The 21,898-nt window shown below is 37.8% G+C and overlaps 1 protein-coding gene across 1 annotated transcript in view; it reads left to right on the top strand.

The window, feature by feature from the left end:
* Positions 1-21,898, top strand: part of Scel (sciellin) — a 150,993-nt gene that overhangs the window by 94,732 nt on the left and 34,363 nt on the right. Inside the window, exons 24-26 of the mRNA XM_008849144.1 lie at positions 9,417-9,482; positions 14,518-14,610; positions 15,507-15,575. Of these exons, the coding sequence (XP_008847366.1) occupies positions 9,417-9,482; positions 14,518-14,610; positions 15,507-15,575 (228 nt within the window). The remainder of the gene's footprint in view (positions 1-9,416; positions 9,483-14,517; positions 14,611-15,506; positions 15,576-21,898) is intronic.

Below are 21,898 nucleotides of genomic sequence, written 5' to 3'. Positions count from 1 at the left end.
ATCTCCATTCCTTTTCAACCTAGTGCTTGAAACTCTTGCTAGGGCAATACAGGAAAAGGAAATTAAAGGAGTACTAACTGGAAAAGAAGAGGTCAAACTATCACATTTTGCAGATGATATGATACTATACCTAAGAGATCCCAAAAGTTCCATTGGAAAAGTGCTAGAACTGATCAATACTTTCAGTATAGTGACAGGTTATAAAATCAATCTACAAAATCCAGTAGCCTTTCTATATACCAATAGCAAGCAATTTGAGAAAGAATACAGGGAGATGCTCCCATTCACAATTGCTGCAAAAAAATAAAATGTCTTGGAATAAATCTGACAAAGGCACCAAAGATCTCTACAATGAAAATTTTCAATTGTTAAAGAAAGAGATTGAGGAAGACACCAGAAGATGGAAGAACCTTCCATGTTCATGGATTGGAAGAATTAATAGTGTAAAAATGACCATCCTACCAAGTGCAATCCCAACCAAAATCCACATGACATACTTCACAGAATTAGAAAAAAAACCCATCCTTAAATTCATATGGAAGCAGAGAAGACCCCAGATAGCCAAAGCAACCCTGAGCACAAAGAGCAACGGCTGGGGGGATTACTATATCAGATCTCAAAGTACACTACAGAGCTATAGTCATAAAAACAGCATGGTACTGGTGCGAAAACAGACACATAGATCAATGGAACATCGTTGAAGATCCGAACCTGAGTACATGCTGTTTCAGCCACCTGATATTTGACAAAGGTGCCAAAAACCCACAATGCAAGAAAGACAACATCTTCAACAAATGGTGCTGGCAAAACTGGATCTCCACCTATAGAAGAATGAAACTAGAGCCTTATCTTTCACCTTGCACAAAAGTCAACTCCAAATGGATCAAAGACCTCAATATGAAACTGGAAAAACTGAAACTATTAGAAGAAAATATCGGCAGTAACTTACAAGATATAGGTGTAGGAAAGGATTTTCTAAATCAGAAGTTGCTCAGGAATTAAGGTCAGCAATCAACAAGTGGGACCTCATTGAACTAAAAAGCTTCTGTACAGCAAAAGAAACAATAAAAATAGTGATGAGAAAATGCACAGAATGGGAAAAAAAACTTCACCAGTGACACATCTGACAGAGGTTTAACATCCAGAATATATAAAGAACTCAAAAAACAAAGAATTGAGAAGACAAATGACCCAATGAAAAGATGGGTTAAAGATCTAAACACTTCTCAAAGGAAGAAATAAAGATGGCTAAGAAACATCTCAAAAAGTGTTCAACATCATTAGTAATTACGGAAATGCAAATTAAAACCACCCTAAGGTATCACTTACCCCAATCAGATTGGCTAGGATCAAGAGAACAAATAATACCAAATACTGGCAAGGATGTGGAGAAAGGGGAATGTCCATTCACTGCTGGTGGGATTGCGAACTCATGCAACCTCTATGGAAAACAGTGTGGAGAACTCTTAAAAAACTAAAAAATCACCAGGCTTGGTGGCACACCTTTTAATCCAGCACTCAGGAGGCAGATGCAGATCTCTGAGTTCAAGGACAACCTGGTCTACATAGTGAGTTCCAGGACAGCTGGGGCTACAGGGAGACCCTGTCTCAAAAAGGCCAAACCAAACCAAAACAAAAACCTAAAAATTAACCTAACATATGACCCGGTTATACCACTCCTTGGCATATACCCAAAGGACTCATCCTATTGTGGAGACCATGTTTGTTGCTGCTCTTTTCACAATAGCTGAGAGATGGAAGCAACCTAAGCGCCCCTCAACTGATGAGTAGTTAACAAAAATGTGGTATATTTACACAATGGAGTTCTGTTCAGCAGTAAAGAAAGATGGAATAATGAAATTTGCAGATAAATGGATGAGTCTTGAAACTGTTATACTAAGTGAAGTAACACAGACTCAGAAAAACAAATGATGTATATTCTCCCTCATTTGTGGATCCTAGCACCAAATCCTTTTGAATTCCAGGTCCTTTTAATAAGATGTTGCTATACAGCAGTTCCTTCTGCATGAAATAACCACCATCTTCAGCTGAGCCTGATCGCTAAACATCGTCACAATTGGGCTTGTTGATGGATGTGCTCATTCATTAAAGGAGGGCCAAGCAACGTCATTGGACCCTCACCGGATTATCCAGGCACTCTTCCCAGCCAACTGTATGTAATTTGACCCTAATCACATGTGGCCTCCTGGATTTGGGGAGGGCTAAAGTGTACAATCTTGGGAAGGCTAGGAAGAGAAGGCATGACTCATGCTGGGTAAAGGCTATCCAGTGTGCATACCTTCAGGTCATACATACACCTCAGCAACCCCTCAGTTATCTCTGTAAGTAAGCTCAATAAATTCATTCCAGTAAAACGTTAGTCAAACATTGGCTTGACATTAGAACCTTAAAAGGGAATAAGAATTGCTTAGCATTCCCAGAAAAAGAGGTCTCACAACAGATGGAAAATTTATTTGTTAATGCTATTATATCTCATAATTATTTTAAAACAAAGAAAATGAAAACGTAAAAGGTGTTAAAAGGATATGGGAATGGAGATATTTTCTGTCTTAGTTTGTTCTTCATTGCTGTGAGAAAATATTCTGACCACTACCAACTTGGGGAGGAAAGGGTTTATTCAGCTTACATCTCCCAGGTTGCAGTTCATCAGGGAGCCCAAAGTAGGAACTCAGAGCAGGAACCTGGAAGTAGGAGCTGGAGCACAGGCCGTGGAGGAACACTGCTTACTGGCTGCTACCTTGGCCCCTGCTCAGCCTGCTTTCTTGTGCATCACAGGCCCACCTGCCCAGGGGTGGCACCACCCACAGTGGGCTGGGCCCTCCCACATCACTCATCAAGAAGATGCCCTTCAAACATGGCCACAGGCCGGTCCAATAGAGGAAATTCCCCATTTGAGGCTCCCTCAACCCAGGTGTGTCAAGTTGACACGATAGGAATGGAGCATATTTTCTAAAATAGACAGAAAAAATAAGAAAGCCTGAGCAAGTGATAAAGGTCTGTTTAAGTTTGTTTTGATATATAAAGGATGAGACAAAAATAATATATACATCATCTTAAAATTTCTATGGTCATAGTTTAGTCACCTAGGTCAAGGAACAAAATATATATCTAGTCAAGGTTTATCTGAGAATATCTGTTTTTTTACCCAAGCCTTATCTACATAGAACATGATAATTAAAAGTACCAGACTGGTAGAACTAACCTTATTGGATGTTTAACAGACATAGTTTGAGACCTATAATGTGGTCAGAGGGACTTAAAGACAGCTTTTGTCCCTTGCCCTCCAAGGTCAGCTAAGTTCCAGGGGATCATAGAATATCTTTCAGAATGTCCTGTAACTGTGGTGAGTCACCTGTCCTCTTGTTCAGGGAGGCCATGAAGACCCCACGAGATGGACTTAAACCAGTGTCCACTCTACAAAGAGGAGGGTCAACTCAGAGGAAACATCTCATTCATGATTCCAAGTGAAGCCAGACATGGTCGAGCAGGACCTTTAACTTATCTTCACATAGATGGAACTGGTAAAAGAAAGGAGCCAGGAGCTCCTGCCAAGCCCATGTGATCCCTGAGGAACAGATCCTCAAATTATCTTAAATGTAAAAATAAATTTATTTATTTGGGCCAACTGTATGGTCTTAAATACCCAAAATGAAAGTATAACCAAAGAGTAAAGTCACCAGTATATTTCTTTGAATTCAAAGGATTACATTTCCCAGACGTTAGGCTTAAGTCTATATAGAAAGTTATTTAGACAATTATTTGTCATTGATGATTTTGTTCCTAACCAGAAAGTGCTGGTCAGATGTAAGGTTTCAAATCTTGGTCTCCAATACTATCATGCTCATCTGTAGCTAAGGGAGACAACCAGCTAGTGTTCTAAAATGATGGATAAATTTGTTTTCTCCCCCTATCTAGAAGCCTTTGAGATAGAACTGACACTGATTCTATCTAACCACTCCAACAGCTATCAAAATGCCTGAACAAAATCCTGAATCCATCACTCTAGAGTCCAGCCTTGGAAGACAAAAGAAAAATGAGGATGAACCCATTAGAGGGATGCTTTTGGAAGCCCTTATCAAGAAATTCCAAAGGACTCTCATATGAATATTTGATAATTGCCCTGTTCTGACTTTTTTCTAGTTCCCTATCTAGAACTTGTAATGCTAATTACCCTTGCCTTTATTTCTCCTTCACATCTCCAGTTTACCAGTCAAGGACTTTCTTTTTTCCATACAGATAAGAATTATGGAATTTGGGAGTCTTTTAGATAGACCCACTGAAGGGGTACTCCAATTGCCTCACCTTGTGTCCCTGTTCAGCATGAAAGAAGCCAGAGCAGTCTGCATCCTGATTCCCTATTGGCAATTTGGGTAACCTCTTCAGGGGATGGTGTGATAACAATAGGAGGTAGGAATTGTCTGGGCAGTTAGGGTGAAAAATCCCGAAGAAAAGTAGCCAGTTTCTTGGCTAAAAGTCAAAATGTCCTTGGGCCTCTTAGCAACATATTCTGTTCAAAGTCCAAAAATGTCAAAAGTGTTTGGGAACTTCTATCTAATCCTTAAAAGATTTTAGGGTTACCTCTTCAGAGGGGGGAATGTTAGAGTAGCCAAAATCCCCATAAAAATAAATAAAGAAGAAGAAAGAGTTAAAAAAAAAAGAAAAAGAAAATGCCTCACAGACATGGTCACAGGCGAATCCAATGGAAGCAATTCCTCAACTGAGGTTCCCCTTTACTAGGTGTCTCTAGCTTATGTCAGGTTGATAAAAACTAACTAGCACAGGAAGTTTCTAGTTTTCTATAAATATTGGAATAGGTTTATTCAGGCTTAAAACCTTATTGCTCACTGGGGGCTGGAGAGATGGCTCAGTGGTTAAGAACACTGGCTGTTCTTGCAGAAGTCCCAGGTTTGAATCCCAGCACCCATGTGGCAGCTAACAACTGTCTGTAATTCCAATTCCAGGGCATGTCACAGCATCCTCTGTCCTCCGTGGTCATTGCATGACACGGATGCACTTACCTACATGCAGGCAATACACTCATACACATTAAAAAAAAATCTTATTGCTCACTCAGCCATACTTGATATGTGGTATTATTTAATAAAATAAAAAAATTTATGAAGCCATCAGTAATATGGTTTATCTGGTGATTCATAGCACTTATAGCACTTTTAGACTATCTTCTTTGAAGTTATGCATAAAGTCCATTTTTAAAAGTTTGCTTATTTGTTTATTTTAATTTTATGTGTATGAGTGTTTTGCCTACATGTATGTAAGTGCACCCATGTGTGCAATGTCTGTGGAGGCCAGAAGAGGACATCAGATACCCTGGAACTGGGGTTATGGATGGTTGTTAGCTGACATGTGGATGCTGGGAATGGGTGCTTGGTACCCAACCTGGTTGCTCTGCAAGAGCAGTCAACTGCTATTAATCATTGAGCCATCTCTCCATCCCCATATGTTCCATTTTTGAGTTACCAACCATAGTTGATGGAATTGTAAGAGCCTGGCTTCTCTCTTTTCTGAGGTCAAGCCATTTTTCAAAATCCTGTTCTCAAAAACTACTGCCCAAAGAGCTTGAGTGAGAGGTGCAGGCAAATATTCAGGTCTGCAGCAGTCACAAATGTAAATATTCAGAGGCATTAAAGATGTCCACCCTCAGACTGAGAAACTCAATGTAGTCAGTTGTGAAGGCATATCTGTAATCAATTTTTAAGGCTTGTGTAACAAATACCAGAGACTGGAGTATGTAAACATAAAAAATTATTCTCTCACAGATCTGGAGGTTAGAAGTCCAAGACCGAATTATCATTTGTAGGGTTGGATCCCTCTTAGACTAAGAAGGGACAATCTCTCCCAGGCTTCCCTCCTTGTCTTGGAAGTGGCCATCTTCAATCTGTGTTCACATACTATTTATGGAACACATACTTTGTGTAAGGTCATACTGGCCTCTTCTCTCAAGCTGTAATTGAAAGCCACCAGCTTCCTCAAAAGTCACATTTAATTACTTCAATGTTAGCAGTGGACAGAGAACAACTTCTTGGCCCAGAGTTTTGATTCCCCAGGATTCACACATCCTGTGATCTGCCACCATTTAAAACTGCCAGTTTGATATTCCCAGGGAACTGGGTTGTAAGTACTGTGATACTCCACTTAATTTTATTGTGTTATCCCTAAATATTTATTAAAACATTGTTTCAATCTTTAAGCCAGGAGAGTACCACTTACCAGTGAAGGTTGTTAAGATGTTATAGTAGAATTTTTGGGATCTCTTGTGTATAATATCGTATCCTCTGCAAATAGGGATAATTTGACCTCTTCTTTTCCAATTAATACTCTTTTAAATTCCTTCTCTTGTCTTATTGCTCTTGCAAGAGTTTCAAGCACTATATTGAAAGGAGTGGAGATAGTGGACAGCCCTATCTGGTTCCTGATTTTAATGGAAATGTTTCCAGTTTTTCTCCATTTAGGATGATGTTGGCTATGAGTTTATTGTATACAGCTTTAATTATGCTGAGGTATGTTCCCTCCAGACCAATTCCTTCTAGGACTTTCAACATGAATGAGTGTTGGATTTTGTCAAAACCCTTTTCTACATCTATTGAGATGACCGTGTGGTTTTTGTCTTTAAATCCATTTATGTTTTGTTACATTTATTGACTTATGTATGTTGAACAGTCCCTGCATCTCTGGAATAAAGCCGACTTGATCTTTCTGATATGTGTCTGTATGCAGTTTGCAAGTAGTTTGTTGAGTGCCTTTGCATCTATGTTCATTAAGGATATGGGTCTGTAGCTTTCTTTTTTGATGTATCTTTACCTGGTTTTGGTATTAAAGTGATACTGGCTTCATAGAAGGAGTTTGGGAGTTTTCCTTCTGTTTCTGTTGTTTTGAATAATTTAAGCATTATTGGTTGCAGATTTTCTTTGAATGTCTGGTAGGCTGTGAATCCATCTGGGCCTGGGCTTTTTTATTCAGGAGATTTTGTACTATTTCAATTTCCTTATTTGTTATGGGTCTGTTTAGGTTGTTGATCTCCTCTTGGTTTAACTTTGGTGGTGACCATGATTTTAGAAATTCATCCATTTCTTTTAAGTTTTCAAATTTAATGGAGTATAGACTTTTAAAGTAGTCCCTTACATTTTTTTTTTTTTATTTCTTTGGTGTCTGTTGTGATGTTTCCCCTTTCATCTCTGATTTTGTTGATTTGGATTTGCTCTTTCTTTCTTTTGGTTAACTGGGCTAGGGCTCTGTTAATCTTTTTTATCTTTTCAAAGAACCAGCTCTTGGATTCATTGATTCTTTGTATTGTTTTCTTTGTTTCTATTTCATTAATTTCTCCTCTGATTTTTGTTATTTCTTCTTGTCTGCTGGGTTTGTATTTAATTTGTTGTTGCTCAATTAAACAAGGGCCCAAAGGGGAGGTGAGAAATAGGTAGTGGGCTGGCACTAGACTGAGAATTATTTGAGACTGATTGCTGCTGGGTGAGGGAGAATATGGCTTATATACAACCATTCGATGGGCTGACTGGACTCCAGTGGGCGCATTTACACTGAAGGACATTTGGGTACAAACACCTGAATGAATAGGACTTAGCATGCATGGGGTTTGGTGGGGGAGTGGAGGAAACATGAATGTGGGGCGCTGGATTTGATTGGGAAATGTCTGAAATTTTAAAAGGTCAATCATATAAAAAATTAAAAAGGTGTTATAGTAGCCTCTGATGCCAAAAAGGTAGCTTTAGTAAAGATTAGTGGAAAACATCAGGGCTTAGGCAATCCAAAGCGTTCTATCTGTATTCTAAATTTGCAGGATTTGCCTTACACTGCTTTGTCTGATAATATTGAGGAATTTTGTTTTGAATTTTATATCATTCAGATTACAAAATCAAAAGATTTTGTTACTTCTGAGCTACTTCTGAAATACCATACATTTTATATACATTCATTGGAGTATTTCTACTGATTCACATAAAAAATATATACCCTAATTTCTACATTTTCAAAAGCATGCAGATAGCATTTTAAATCTGTAGTTTAAGTATGGTCATGAAATGCTGACCAATTTGCATATTTCATCAATAATTGATGGCTTCGATATTACTTAAGAAGTATTAAAAATCCACATAAAGACAAAAATATTTTATAGTGTTTTGCATCCTTACCGACATTAATTTCGTGAGTGAGTTCATATACTGATTCTGTATATAGTGACCTTATTTAAATCCAACATTTTGGTGCAAGAAAAGTGGAATTTTAGGAACTGGAGTTAATTCCAGAGATGTGAAAAGTTAGGAAGAAATAAAAATGAAGAATTCTCCCCAAGTGCAGAGTCAGCAGCTCACGTCTGCATCTCTATGCTTCTGTTAACTACTGTTCATTTTCACTTACTCAGTTCACCCACAGTTCTAGTCCTTGGGCCATGACTTGTATTTTTCTCACCACATCTTTGTGATATTGGATATTAGGAACCTCATTTATAAAGTGAAGCTTAAAGAAATTGACTAATGTACTGAAGGATGGAGGAGATGAGCCCTCTGACTCCTAGGCAATGTGTCTACTTAGCATGCAGTAGGCTTCATGACAAATGCTTTTCCAAACTCATGCAAACAACAAAAAACAAGACTTTTTTAATATTATGCCAAATACATAAATGACTAACACATAATAACATGCCAAAGGACCTTTAAATCATGGAACGATGTCAAATCATTGAGACAGCCCAGGATTTAAGACTTTAGTCACCCCATGTATCCTCCATCCTGTGACTTTATTATCCATCGTTGGGCTTATTTCCTATGTATCTGTGAGCCCAGCAATGTGAACAAAGTCTCCAAGTAAAAATCCAAGAGTTGTTTTTAGGTGGGCAGATGGTTTGACCTCAAATCTTGATTATTCCATGAGCTAGTTATTGGTCTTGGAAGATTTGCTCAATCTTTCCAAGCTCCAGATGCTGTCCTGCTCAATCATGTGAGATCTGAATGCGATAATCTATGTGAAAATGTAGTTAATACTTCAGGACGCAAACAATGCTTGATGAATGTGTGCTGTGTGTTTTTTGGATTAGATTTCCCAAACCTTCCAAAAACATAGTTCTTTAATTCTCTGTCCCTTATATAATCTACACTCTTTTAAAATGGTGCTGAGGATCAAACCAGGGCCTCGTGCATGCTAGGCAGCCTTCTATTCAGGTCTATCACAGCCAATTGTGAGATTTTGGAGATTTCCAATCTCCCAAACACTTATAAACCCAAACTAATGTCTAAGGTGATGTGATGATTTTTGTTTATTATAATATTTTCTCATTTTCTAAATTGTGTTGTAACTAAACTGTAATCTCTCTCTCTCTCTCTCTCTCTCTCTCTCTCTCTCTCTCTCCCTCCTTTTTACTTTAGAGGAGACTGGGACCCAGAGAATTTAATTGAAGTAAGTTCTCATGTGTCTGAAAGTAAGAATGGAAGGTAAGGTTGGTCATAATTTACTTTATCTTATTCATTTTGTATGTACTGGAGTAAATTGTTTAATAATTGAAGATTGGGGGGGTGAATTGTATTATGACATTTAAATATAGATGTTATCCAAATATGAAAAGTCATGGATCAGATGCTTAATATCTGATCCAGAAAAAATTAACAATATTCTAAATTGTGTTAGAATTTCTCAGTCTTGCTGTTCAATCTGTTACTTGGTGTAAAAGGTATCATGGAGATTCAAAGCTTTTCACTTGAGTTGCAAGGATTTATTTTTACTTACTATTGTTTGGTAGGTTTTCAGTGATAAAGTACTCTGGGAATCTTTTCCTTGGATCTCATGTTTTTGAAAATGCACAAAGTCCTCACAGCCACAAAGCAAGACCTAAATTTGAAATTTCTTTCCATAATAGAATATAAAGACTGTGAAACTGCTGATAGCTTTTTAGGCATTAAGAAGAGGAAGATTAGGATAGAAGCCTTCCTCGTTATAGACTACTTAAGTTAGGGAGAATTTGATAACTTTTTCATATGTAATAATGTTTATAAGGACTCTGAAAATAATTGTTTCCTTTTTGGAACTTTCCCATGGTGCCTCTACTTTTTTTTGTTAATCTTCTGCGGGTATATAAGAAATAATGTTGCTGATAGTTCCTGCAGATATTGGAAAAGCTAGAGAAAGAGGATCTGGCTTACTTCCCCATAATATCTGTCAAAAGTTCTCGATTCTAACAGAGTGTTTATGACCCTGTAGTTATCCAGATCATCTTGTGTCTTCTCTGCTGTAATCCCAACAAAGTCTTCCAATGAGGGGAGAAATTTTCAGTAGGATCTGCATATCCTGGAACCACATCCAGTATTTTGGGAAATGGACAGGGCTTACAATAAACCAACTACATCCAAATATTATTTGAAAGTGGTCGATATTATAAAATCAGAGTGGTTAAATATAATTAAGAAACTTTCTATTTAGTTTGATTTGAAAGGTGTTCTACCTTCATGAAATGAGGTTTTATAGGAAGAATTAACAAGGAAATAATACAGTCACATTGAAGGTTGAAAATTCAGTGTATGAATTTAATGGAGCACAATTCAGTTGAGACAGTATCATTTGCAAATTATTTCCATTTCTGTTTGTCAATCTTGCAAACTGGCGATTTTAAAAACATTTTTATTGAATTTTTGTGATTTTCATACAATATAATTTGATGGTATTTAGAGCCCTTCTTCCACCCTCACCTCCCCTTATTGACCCCTGCCCGATTTAAGGTACTCTATTATATATACAATAAGGCCTATAGAGTCAAATTTATGTCCCCAAATGTCCTTCCATGTGGGTCCATTCACTGGAGCCTGGTTAACCTACCAAGGGTCCCATCTTTGAAAGAGACTGTCTCTCCTTTTCCCAATAGCCATCATATGTCCAAAGTTCCTGAGGTTGAGTTGGTGTTTCTCACCCATTTCCCCATGTCTATACTGGAATTTTGTCTGGTTTGAGCTTACATGGGACTAGTGCATGCTGTCACCATTGCTGTGAGCTCATACTAGTAACTGACTAACTGTCTAGAAAATTTTCCTTGTCATCCACCACCTCTGGCTCTTAATGATCTTTCTGCTTCCTCTTCCATAATGATCCTGAACCTTGAGGGGAGGAAGTTTGTTATAGATATCCTATTCAAGGACAAGTACTCTGCAGTCTCTTGTTCTCTGCACATTGGCCAGTGGAGGGTTTCTATGTTAATCACTATCTGCTGCATAAGGAAACTTCTCTGGTGAGATTTGAGAGAAGTATTAATCTATGGGTATAACAATAAGTCATTAAGAGTCAGTTTAATATTATAACTATATGTAGAAAACTAGTATTAGGATCTCCCCTAAGCCCTGTGTCCTGTTTAGCCTCAGGTTCCTGGGTCTGAAATCAATGCGGGAATGGGCTCCATCTTTTGAGGCGGACCCTAAATCCAATTAAAAGTGGTTGATTACTCCCCAAATATCTATGCCGCTAATGTTCTGGAGGGCAAATCTTGCCAGGCCAGTTGTTGTTTCAGTTCACAGGATTCACAGCTGGGTAAGGTTAATGATAATTTTTCCTTCTGGTAGCACCTTCCAGCACTATGAGTGCTGGGCAGTAGAGATGAGACTCTGAAGTCAGTACCAGCTTGATTTCTCCTTGCTTGTTCTACAACTAACTCATGTGTGTAGTGTCTTCAGCAATAGGGTCTTACCATCAAGTTCTGTGAGTAACCAAGAGCAGGGGCAATGGCCAGTATTGTTTGAGAGTCTGTGAGATCTCTGGTCAACAGCTTCAAAAGAGGAAGTCCATTCCTGGCATTGCAGTGTGTGGTTTATTGGCTGATTTTTATTTATTATTATTATCCTATGGTATCTAAAAGGGGCAATGTCCCCCTGTTATAGGGTAACTCCTTCTAATCTCTTTTTATAATGTATATGAATATACTTTAAGAAGTCTCTATAGTAAGGTAGACATGGTGGTACATGCCTTTAATCCTAGCACTCCTGAGGCAGAGGCAGGTGGATCTCTGTGAGTTCAAGGCCAACCTGGTCCTCATAGCAAGTTCCAGGCCAGCTGGGGCCACAAGGAGATCCTGTCTCAAAAAGATGAGAGAGAGAGAGAGAGAGAGAGAGAGAGAGAGAGAGAGAGAGAGAGAGATTTCCATATGGCTTTTTCTAAAAGCCTTTAGTGTTACTTATCCCTCCCATGCTCCTTCCTCTGCTCTCTCCTCCTATTACCAACCCCATTTAATCCTTCCTACTGTAATGTTCCCCTTTATATGACTGCACTCTGCCACCTTTCCTAGGGACCCCCCACACACACCCAACACCAATGACCATTTATTAGTTTCTTGACCTATCTGGGTATATCTAAGATTTCAAAGCTAGCATTCAGCTATGAGAGAGAACATGTGACATTTGTCTTTCTGGGTCTGGGTTACCTCACTCAGGATGATTGCTTAAAATGGTGATTTTTTTTAATGCTTTTATTGCTAAAGGCAATGCACATGTATCTTAGTGTCACTGATAATCTTGTCCTTCGAAGCTGTGTACTTAATAGTTGTATTTTATGTTGTATATTACGTTATTTGAATATATTTATGTATATAGCAGTGCTGGAGTTTAAAACCAGAGCATCACAAAATCTAGGCATAATGGTGTGGTGTGGTGTGAAAAACCAGAGGGAAATGTATTCGTTCAAAAACCCACTGAAAAATACACATACAATCTGTCCATGAATGCATGTGTGTAGCTGAAAGGTATGTAACATGAACTTGATTTGAATATATTTTTTAAAGTTTTAAAAAATATTTATTATTTTTATGTTATGTGTCTGAGTGTATTGCCTGCATGTGTGTAAATATATCGACGTTGTGCAATTACCGCAGAGGTCACAAGAGGGTGTTGGATCCCCTGGAACTGAGGTATGGACAGTTGTTAGCTGCCATATGGCTGCTGGGAATTGAACCTGGGTCCTCTGAAAGAGTAGCCAGTACTCTTAACTGCAGAGCCATCACTCCAGCCCAACAGCCTGTTTGAGAATGATAAAGCTTAATAAAAAATTCCTAGCTAAATTTATTAATCTTAGAATATCTAAGACTCAGGTTAGAAAGCCTTCTATGACAGTATTAATTCCAACTTTTCACTACTTAATATCATTTGAAAATTTTTTCAGGAAACATCTGCATAAAGCAAGATTCTCTTAAATATGAATAAATGAATAGTAATTTATTATTGATGTATACCTCAATATGCAAATTTCAGACAAAATTCTCCACAAAATTTGACATAGAAACTTATACATACGGTTAGAATCACATGAATTTAATAGCTTTAAATTTATGATGTTTAGGGCCTATTGGATTTGAAATTAACATACCACAAGCAACAGCAGTGTTGGTAAAGTTTTAAACAAAATAAAGAAAAAATGTATCTTAAGTTCAATTTGTAGTTTGATACTTGGAAATTTTACTATTTATTAAGCCAAGGCAAAAATCTTTTATAGATAAATTTTATTCTAAGAGTTATAGACACCTCCTTGTAATATTTTTATGTATTTTTATTTCACTTTTTATATGTCAGAGATAATAAAGGTTAAATGTTTTCTTCCTTAAAAGCTATGTAGGAGGGGACTGGACAGATGACTCAGTGTTACGAGCACTGGCTGCTCTTGGAGAGGAACTAGGTTCAGTTCCCAGCACCTGCATCATGACTAACAACCATCTATAACTCCAGTTCCTGGGATCTGACACCCTCTTCTAGCCTCTACAGGCATTGCATGGCATGGGTGTATTTAGATACACTCAGGCAAAACACTTACACACATAAAATGAAAAACAAATGGCAAATAAAAAATAAGTAGGAAAGAACAGCCTGTTTGAGAATGATAAAGCTTAATGAAAATCTGAACTCTTTTGTAGGTTTTCATATCTTTATTTGTCAAAATTTGCCAACACAGAAAAGGAAAAGTTGCTAAATTTTTCACTATTTCTTTAAAAACTTCCTCTGTTCTATGGGGGAAAGGCAAATGTGCTCTCTGCTCTGTTAAACATGATGACATTTTTAGATTAGCAGAAATCTAGGTCAGATTTCGTCTACAGTCTTCAAAGTATTGCCTTTCATTAAAGCAAAATGGGAACTGAAATGTCTCAAGGCAACGCCTGGATCGTTTTCATTAAGTTGATGAATTCTCAGATATGTCATACACAGGAAGCTTTCTAAAAGGGCACCGCTGTTGTGAAAACGTTCAAGGAATCAATTTTTAATGGTTTCTATCCTTGATGAAAATTTACTCTATCCTAGCATTAGATAATGTGGCCAGTGCCTGTGGGTTATTCTTAGAGGTAAGACAACGGTTTCTGTGGAGGCAGTAAAGCAGCCTGTGGATTATGTATCTGTGCCGAAACCAGGCAGATGAAAAGACATACAGCCCCTGGAGTAAATTTTTAATAAAACAAACCCTTTGTAAATGACCTTGACTTTAAGTGCCAAACACATATTTTTGCTCTCACAGGCTAGATGGTCAAGTCAATGGAGTCACCAACACTCGACCCAAGGAGTCCACAAGAACCTCTGTCTACACTTATGAAGCCAGGAACAGCCTCAGGTACTACAGATAACTACAAAACCAATGACAGTACTGTTCCTGCACTTGTTTGTTTACTTGTTTGTTTTTAAATCCCACTTCCAAGCTGACCCTTTCTTTGAATTCCATGAGTTTCTCTATGTAACTATCTTTTACACCAAAGTGTTGAGTTAGCAACTCAGTTATTGTTGGGACATCTAGAGAGGAAAATATGAAATGTAATTGTTGGCTACAAAAAGCACGATTACGACATTGGGGTTGACATTATTTTTTTAAGATTTATTTATTTTATTTCATGTATGTGTGTGTATACCTTAGTGTATGTATGTGCACTGTGTGTGTGCAGGTACCTGTGGGGGCCAGAAGAGGCCATAAGTCCCGTGGAACTGGAGTTACAAGTGGTTGCAAGCCAGCCAGTATGGATGCTGGGAACTGAACTCCTCTGCAAGAGCAGCAAATACTCTTAATCACTGAGCCATCTGTTCATCCCCATGGTGTTGACATTCTTGGGCTAAATTTGAATATTTCATTAAATCAGATGTGAGGATGCACAATTAAGACTTTTTATTTAAAGGTTATGGGAAAAATTTGTGGCTTAGAAATGAATGGGAATCAGGAAAATAGGCCCTAAAACATAGTATGCAGATAGTTAAAATGATCTTCATACAGTAAGGAAAACTTACTGAGTGACCAGTCTTCACAATACTAATTCCAAAGTAAGGCAAATAGTAGAAATTAAAAATGAAATGACAAAACTGCAGAATCTGATTAATAGCATATGAACATATTTATCTTAAAACTTACAGTTTAGGAGAAACATATAAACATTACTTTTTTCATTAACTGGAGAATAGTTTTGTTTTGACTTATCCTCATAAATAACCTTTCAACATGGAGCAAAATGATTTGTATTGCAGCTCCAGCGCTGGAACCAGGCATGGACCTAAGGATACCATTGTCTATACAAGGACATATGTGGAGAACAGGTAACAGAAATGTGCTTCAAATACTTAGCTTCACTTTATAGCTGTGGAATATCTAGGTTAAACAAAAGGGGCTATCACTTTAGGGTGCGCTTTTTTTTTCAAAGAGAAGACAATTTAAGAATATAGTAAATTCTACATACGTAATATTTTATGTTCCAACATTGTTACTAATAAATAGTCATAGTCATTGTATGAACTAAATAATATTTAAATACAAAATTAGTAAATAGTAGAATTGCCGTTTGAAAATTCTCATATAAATATGTATGATTATTTGGTTATAATAAGCTTTATAAAATCACAGATATTCTTCTTAATTTGAATACTCTTTAAAATTTTTTTGTTTATTGAATTTTTGTATATTTCATACAGAACATCTCAATCCATTTAGTCATCTTCATACCCCCTTACCTGCTGGCACCCTCCCATAGATTTCATACATTTGTCATTTGTCTTAAGGCCTATTGTGTCAAGTTAGTGTTCCTAGATGTTCCTCAGGGCAAGTTCATCCTCTAAGGTCTGGTCAGCCTATCTAGAGTCTCTTGCTTTAGGAAGATCAGCTCTTCCTCACCCAGTAGTAATCAGTTGCCAATATTTCTTCAGCCAAGATAGGGTCAGCTGTCCATTTCCCCAGTTCTATGCTGGGTTTTTGTCTGTTTGAGTTTACATGGGTACTGTGCATGCTGACACTATTGCTACAGGTTTATATGAGCAGGGTCCCAGGATGTTTCCATATGGTCATGTACCATGGTCCCTGAGCCCTGGGTGGGTGCAGTTTAATATAGGAATCTTGTCTGAAGACCAGCATTCTGAAGGCTCTGTTTCTACACTTGGCCATTTGTGACTTTTTGTGTTCCTGGTCCTCTGCTGCATGAGGGAGCTTCATTAATGAGAATTGAGATTCATTAGTTTCTTCTTTACCCCTTGTTCTATGTTCCTTGAGTCTTAGGTATAGAGGTTGCATTGTAGATGTACCACTTAGATGGGCAATTCACAGACAATGTCTGTGTGTGACCAGTTTTAGTACTCTGTAATAGCCTCTGTCTGGTGCAAAAGAAGCTTCTTTGATGAGTGGTGACTGGGATATTTGTCTGTAAATATAAGGATACGTGTTTTGCACATAGTAAGCTGTTATATTAGTCTAGATATGTGACAGTTTGGGGGTTTTCTCTAAGATCTATGATCTCTCCAGCCATGTGTATTTGGCTATGTTTATAGTACCACACATGAGTTTTCTCCCATTGAGTGGGCTTTTAGTCCAATTAGTTAGCTTTTGATTGCCCCCAAGATAAAAGTGCACCAATGTGATATGCTGTGCAGGTAATTGATGTGGTTATTTGTTCTTGAAGCTGGTGTGGGACCATTAGCACCTTGCATAGTGCTTTCCAAAGCTACAATAGCTAGCCTTCAGGGGAAGTGACTTCCAGGTCACACAAATCCTGTGTCTGAAGTATGTTCTTGTCTTCAGTAGTAGGGACTTACCATCAAGTTCTGAGAGGCAATCAAGGGATGTGGCAATAGCCCGTGTAATTTTGGGAGTCTCTTGGACCACCCTGGCCAACAACTCAAAGGAAGGTTTCTCCTGTCTGGCACTGTTTCTTGTTATTTTACCTTTAGCTATACACATGGATTTGTTTAGAGATACTGTATGTGTAATTTGTCATTAGGTTGTTGAGCTAATATAATTTGCTCTGGATTTTTACAGTAGCTAGGCATTATTAATTTCTCCTCTCTCTCTCTCTCTCTCTCTCTCTCTCTCTGTCTACACTTGCATCATGACTTCCCCATTTAAAGTGTCCCCTTTTTCCCATTTCTCCCTTGATAATGCCAGTCTCCTATGGTCCCACCTCTCTTGAGCTCTTTTCCCTTTATCCTTGAAGTTCCTTGTATAACCTTCCCTCCCCCTCCCATTTAAACTTCTGGATACTTCAAAAGCATTCCTAAGAGAGAAGTTTATAGCTCTAAGTGCCTACATTAAAAAATCAGAAAGAACACAAATAAATGACTTAGCATTGTGATTCAAGATTTGTCAAAGGCAAAACCGAATGAAACCCAAACCCAGCAGACAAGAAGAAATAACAAAAATCAAAGCAGAAATCAATGAAATAGAAACAAAGAAATAACATAAAGAATCAATGAATCCAAGAGCTGGTTCTTGGAAAAGATAAACAAGATTGACAGACCCTTAGCCCAGTCAACCAAAAGAAAGAGCAAATCCAAATCAACAAAATCAGAGATGAAAGGGGAAACATCACAACAGACAACAAAAAGATCCACATTATAAGGAAATACTTTATGAACCTATCTATTACACTATTAAATTTGAAAACCTAAAAGAAATGATGAATATCTAAAATCATGGGAATCACCAAAACTAAATCAAGAAGAGATCAACAGTTTAAACAGACCCATGACATATAAGGAAATTGAAACAATGGATGTTTCAGTATAAAACCTCCTGGCTAAAACAAGCCCAGGCCTAGATGAATTTACAGCAGATCTACCAGACAGTTAAAGAAGACTTATATCCAACACTACAAAATGATAGAAACAGAGGGAGAACCCCAAATTCCTTCTATGAAGCCAGCATCACTCTAATACCCAAATCAGGTAAAGATACAACCAAAAAAGAAAACTATAGACTCATATCCTTAATGAATGTAGACGCAAAAATTCTCAACAAAATACTTGCAAACTGCATACAGACTCGGATCATCCAACAGGATCAAGTTGGCTTTATTCCAGAGATGCAGGGATGGTTCAATATACATAAATCAATAAATGTCATAAATCATATAAATGGATTCAAAGACAAAAACCTCACGGTCATCTCAATAGATGCAGAGAAGGCCTTTGACAAAATTAAAAATGCATTTATATTAAAATTCCTAGAAGGAATTGGATTGGAAGGAACATACCTCAATATAATTAATGCTGTATACAACAAACCCATAAAAACCCATAATAAATATTTTATTATTTTTATTTTATGTGATGAGTGTATTTCCTACATGTTCATGAGTGCACCCATGTCTTGCAATGCTGCAGAGGTCAGAAGAGGGCTTCGGATTCCCCTGGAATTGGAGTTAAGGATGGTTCATAGCCACCGTGTGGGTGCTAGGAATCGAACCTGGGTCCTCAGCAAGAGCAGTCAGCGCTCCTAACCACTGAGCCGTCTCTCCAGCCCTGCCAACATCATTTTATATGGAGAAAAACTCGAAGCATTCCTATTAAAATCAGGAACCAGAAAAGGATGTCCACTATCTCCACTCCTTTTCAATATCGTGCTTGTTACTCTTGCTAGAGCAATAAGACAAGAGAAGGAAATTAAAGGAATACTAACTGGAAAAGAGGTCAAACTATCCCTTTTTGCAGATGATATGACATTATGCCCAAGATATGCCAAAAATTCCACCAGAAAACTCCTAGAAATGATTAACATTTTCATAAAGTGGCAGATTATAAAATTAATCTACTAAAATCAATAGCCTCAATAACAAGCAATTGGAGAAAGAGTACATGGAAATCCTCCCAATCACAATAGCTTCATAAATAAATAAATAAATAAATATCTCAGAATAAACCTGACCAAAGACACTAAAGATCTCTACAATGAAAATTTAAAATCTTTAATGAATACCCATAATTTAAAGGGTCTATTTGCTTCCAGTGTGGAGTAGAAATTGTATCTTTAAGTACATGCACTGTGGCCCAAATTACAGTGACTTGTTACCCCATGAAAACAGCTTGGAATGATGGATGTTGAGAGAAATGTCAATCATGATCAGGAATCCAATCCCATTTAGTATTGAAACATGAATTGGCCTAATTATAGGAAAATTTAATAGAAGAACACACAAATATGTGATATGTGTGGGTTCATTTCTAAGAGGCCTGAGATAGGAGTTCAAGGGAGTCTTCTGTGTGATGAGACCCCAAGGGACAACTCACCACATGCATGTCAAGAAGTAAACATTATTCTAGAAAGAGCCTACAAACCCATGTATAGTCAAAATTGGTAAGCAGAATTTTTTTAAAGGCATTTCCCCCTATATTTACATAGTAATATTTTTCACACATTGTTGCTCTCTGGGGTATTTCACCAGTACGTGTTGCTTCTTAAGAAATGTTCCAATGGACATTGATTTTGATAAACAGTGCGTTTTTGAGAATTAAGTACAGTCTACTAAATGCCATGATCTACATTTTTTTAAATTTACTAAATAGATAAATAAAAATCTTGATTTATAGAAGTGCAGAAACTAGGGCATACTTGAATTATTTTATGTTGACTGTGACTTTTTAAAACTTCTGTGTATATATTATTAGTGTTTCTGTATATGTGTATTGTACAGGCATATAGATAGTAATTCTCAAAGTTCAGTTTCTGGGCTAGCTTCATTAACATACCTGAGAACTTGTTAGAAATGAAAATCCCTTGGTCCTACCACACACCTGGAGGCTCAGAAGTTCTGCTGGCATGTTTTAACAATCTCAATACATGTTTCTGATGCAAATTCAGATTTGAGAACCATGACTGTAAAGGGTAAAATTGTAACATGTCAGGCCAATAATTTGTAGGGTAGAATATTCTGGGAGGATGGGTTTGCCCCTGTATTGTAACCTAACAATAAGAGTGATGTACCTTAAACATTTCTAACCTTCCTAAAATCTACAATGACAGATATGACAGATAGTACAGTGCAGTGGGAAATCATAGAGTCATATTCAGGGATGAGTCCTTTTTGGTTGTTTACTGCCCTAATAGCCTTGGCAAAAGTACTGTGTGTGTGTGTGTGTGTGTGTGTGTGTGTGACAGCATGCATATGGAGGTCAGAAGACAACCTTGGGTGTTGATTCTCCAAGGCCAGGTTGATTTTTTGTTTGCTACAGCTGGGCCTGGCTAGCTGGCCTGCAAGCTTCCAGGGATGCTGCTGTCTCTGCCATCCATCCCACCATATGAGCACTGGGATCACAGACACACACTACACAAACCCAGTTTCACATGGGTTTTCGGGATTCAAAGTCAGGCCCTCACACTCATGCAGCATTTGCTTTACCCATTGAACTATCTCCCGGGCCTGATAAAGGTAGTCGTTTTCCTGTTTTCATATTTGACTTTTAATTGACATTTTGGAAAACCAGCTGATATAACTGGTTATTTTCCTTCCACAGTAGTTTAAAAATATTTTATTAGTTCTTTGAGGATTTCATACAATGTATTTTGATCACATTCATCCCCAACTCTTCTCAGATCCACCTCCACCTTCCTCATCCCCCAACTTTGTGTCTTCTTTCACTTATATTTACTTAAATAACTCATGGACTGAAATTTGTGCTGTTCATATACTTCTGGCTAAGGGACTATTCACTGGCAAGTGGTTGACCTACCAGGAGCCACACCCTTAAAGGAAACTTATTCTTTCTCCCCTGAAGCCATCAACTATCCACCTCAGTTAGGGGTGGGGGCCCATGAACCCTTTCCCACTCCATGCTAGAATGTTGATTGGGTTGATCTTGTGCAGAAACCACAGCTGCTGCGAGTTCATGAGTGCATCAATCCTGTCATGCTCAGAAGACTCTTTTCAAGCCAGTCTTTCCTGACTCTGGCTTTTTCCAACTTCCAGCCCGCTCTTTTGTGATAGTCCCTAAGCCTTGGGTTGGGGTATTATATAGATGTCCCATTTGTGGCTGAGCACCCCAGTTATTTATTCTCTGCGCCTTGACCAGTTGTGAGTTTCTGAATTAACCACCATCCACTGTACAAAGAAACTTCTCTGATGAGGTCTGAGAGCTACACTAATTTAAGTCTTAGTTTCATCAAAAAAGTGGGCATATTCATGTGTGAATCGTGCAAAAATACATGGAAGCTTGTATTTGGCTTTGTAGGTTAATGAGGTTCAGGAAGCAGATTTTAGTACTGACAGCAGTCTGCCTATGGGCAGTTTGGAGGTAGAGAGTGATTTCTCATTAAAAAGTCCTGAGTGAAGGCAGTGGAATTATCACTGTGGAAAATACTGCCTCCAATCCTGATACACTTGCAGGTAGCAAAGTCCTTGGGAAGCAATTATGAGGAGCCAGATGGTCAGTCATTTCACATTTCATTTGTCTGTAGCAAAAAGGGAGATTTGCAAACTGGAGCAACCTACAAAATGGAAGAGAAGTCTTTTAGAAATTGTCTGTTTTTCTTACATTCTAAATTACTTTTTCTTGGGTTTTTTAAAGTAAAAATAAACTCTAGATGTTTCCCTAAAAATTTGAGTTTCTGTTTCTCCCTGGGAATAGTGTGTGTGTGTGTGTGTGTGTGTGTGTGTGTGTGTGTG

This window comes from Nannospalax galili, unplaced genomic scaffold (assembly GCF_000622305.1).
Source record: "Nannospalax galili isolate Female #2095 unplaced genomic scaffold, S.galili_v1.0 scaffold140, whole genome shotgun sequence".
Taxonomy (NCBI): Eukaryota; Metazoa; Chordata; class Mammalia; order Rodentia; family Spalacidae; genus Nannospalax; species Nannospalax galili.
This window is presented reverse-complemented; position numbering and strand designations above follow the sequence as displayed.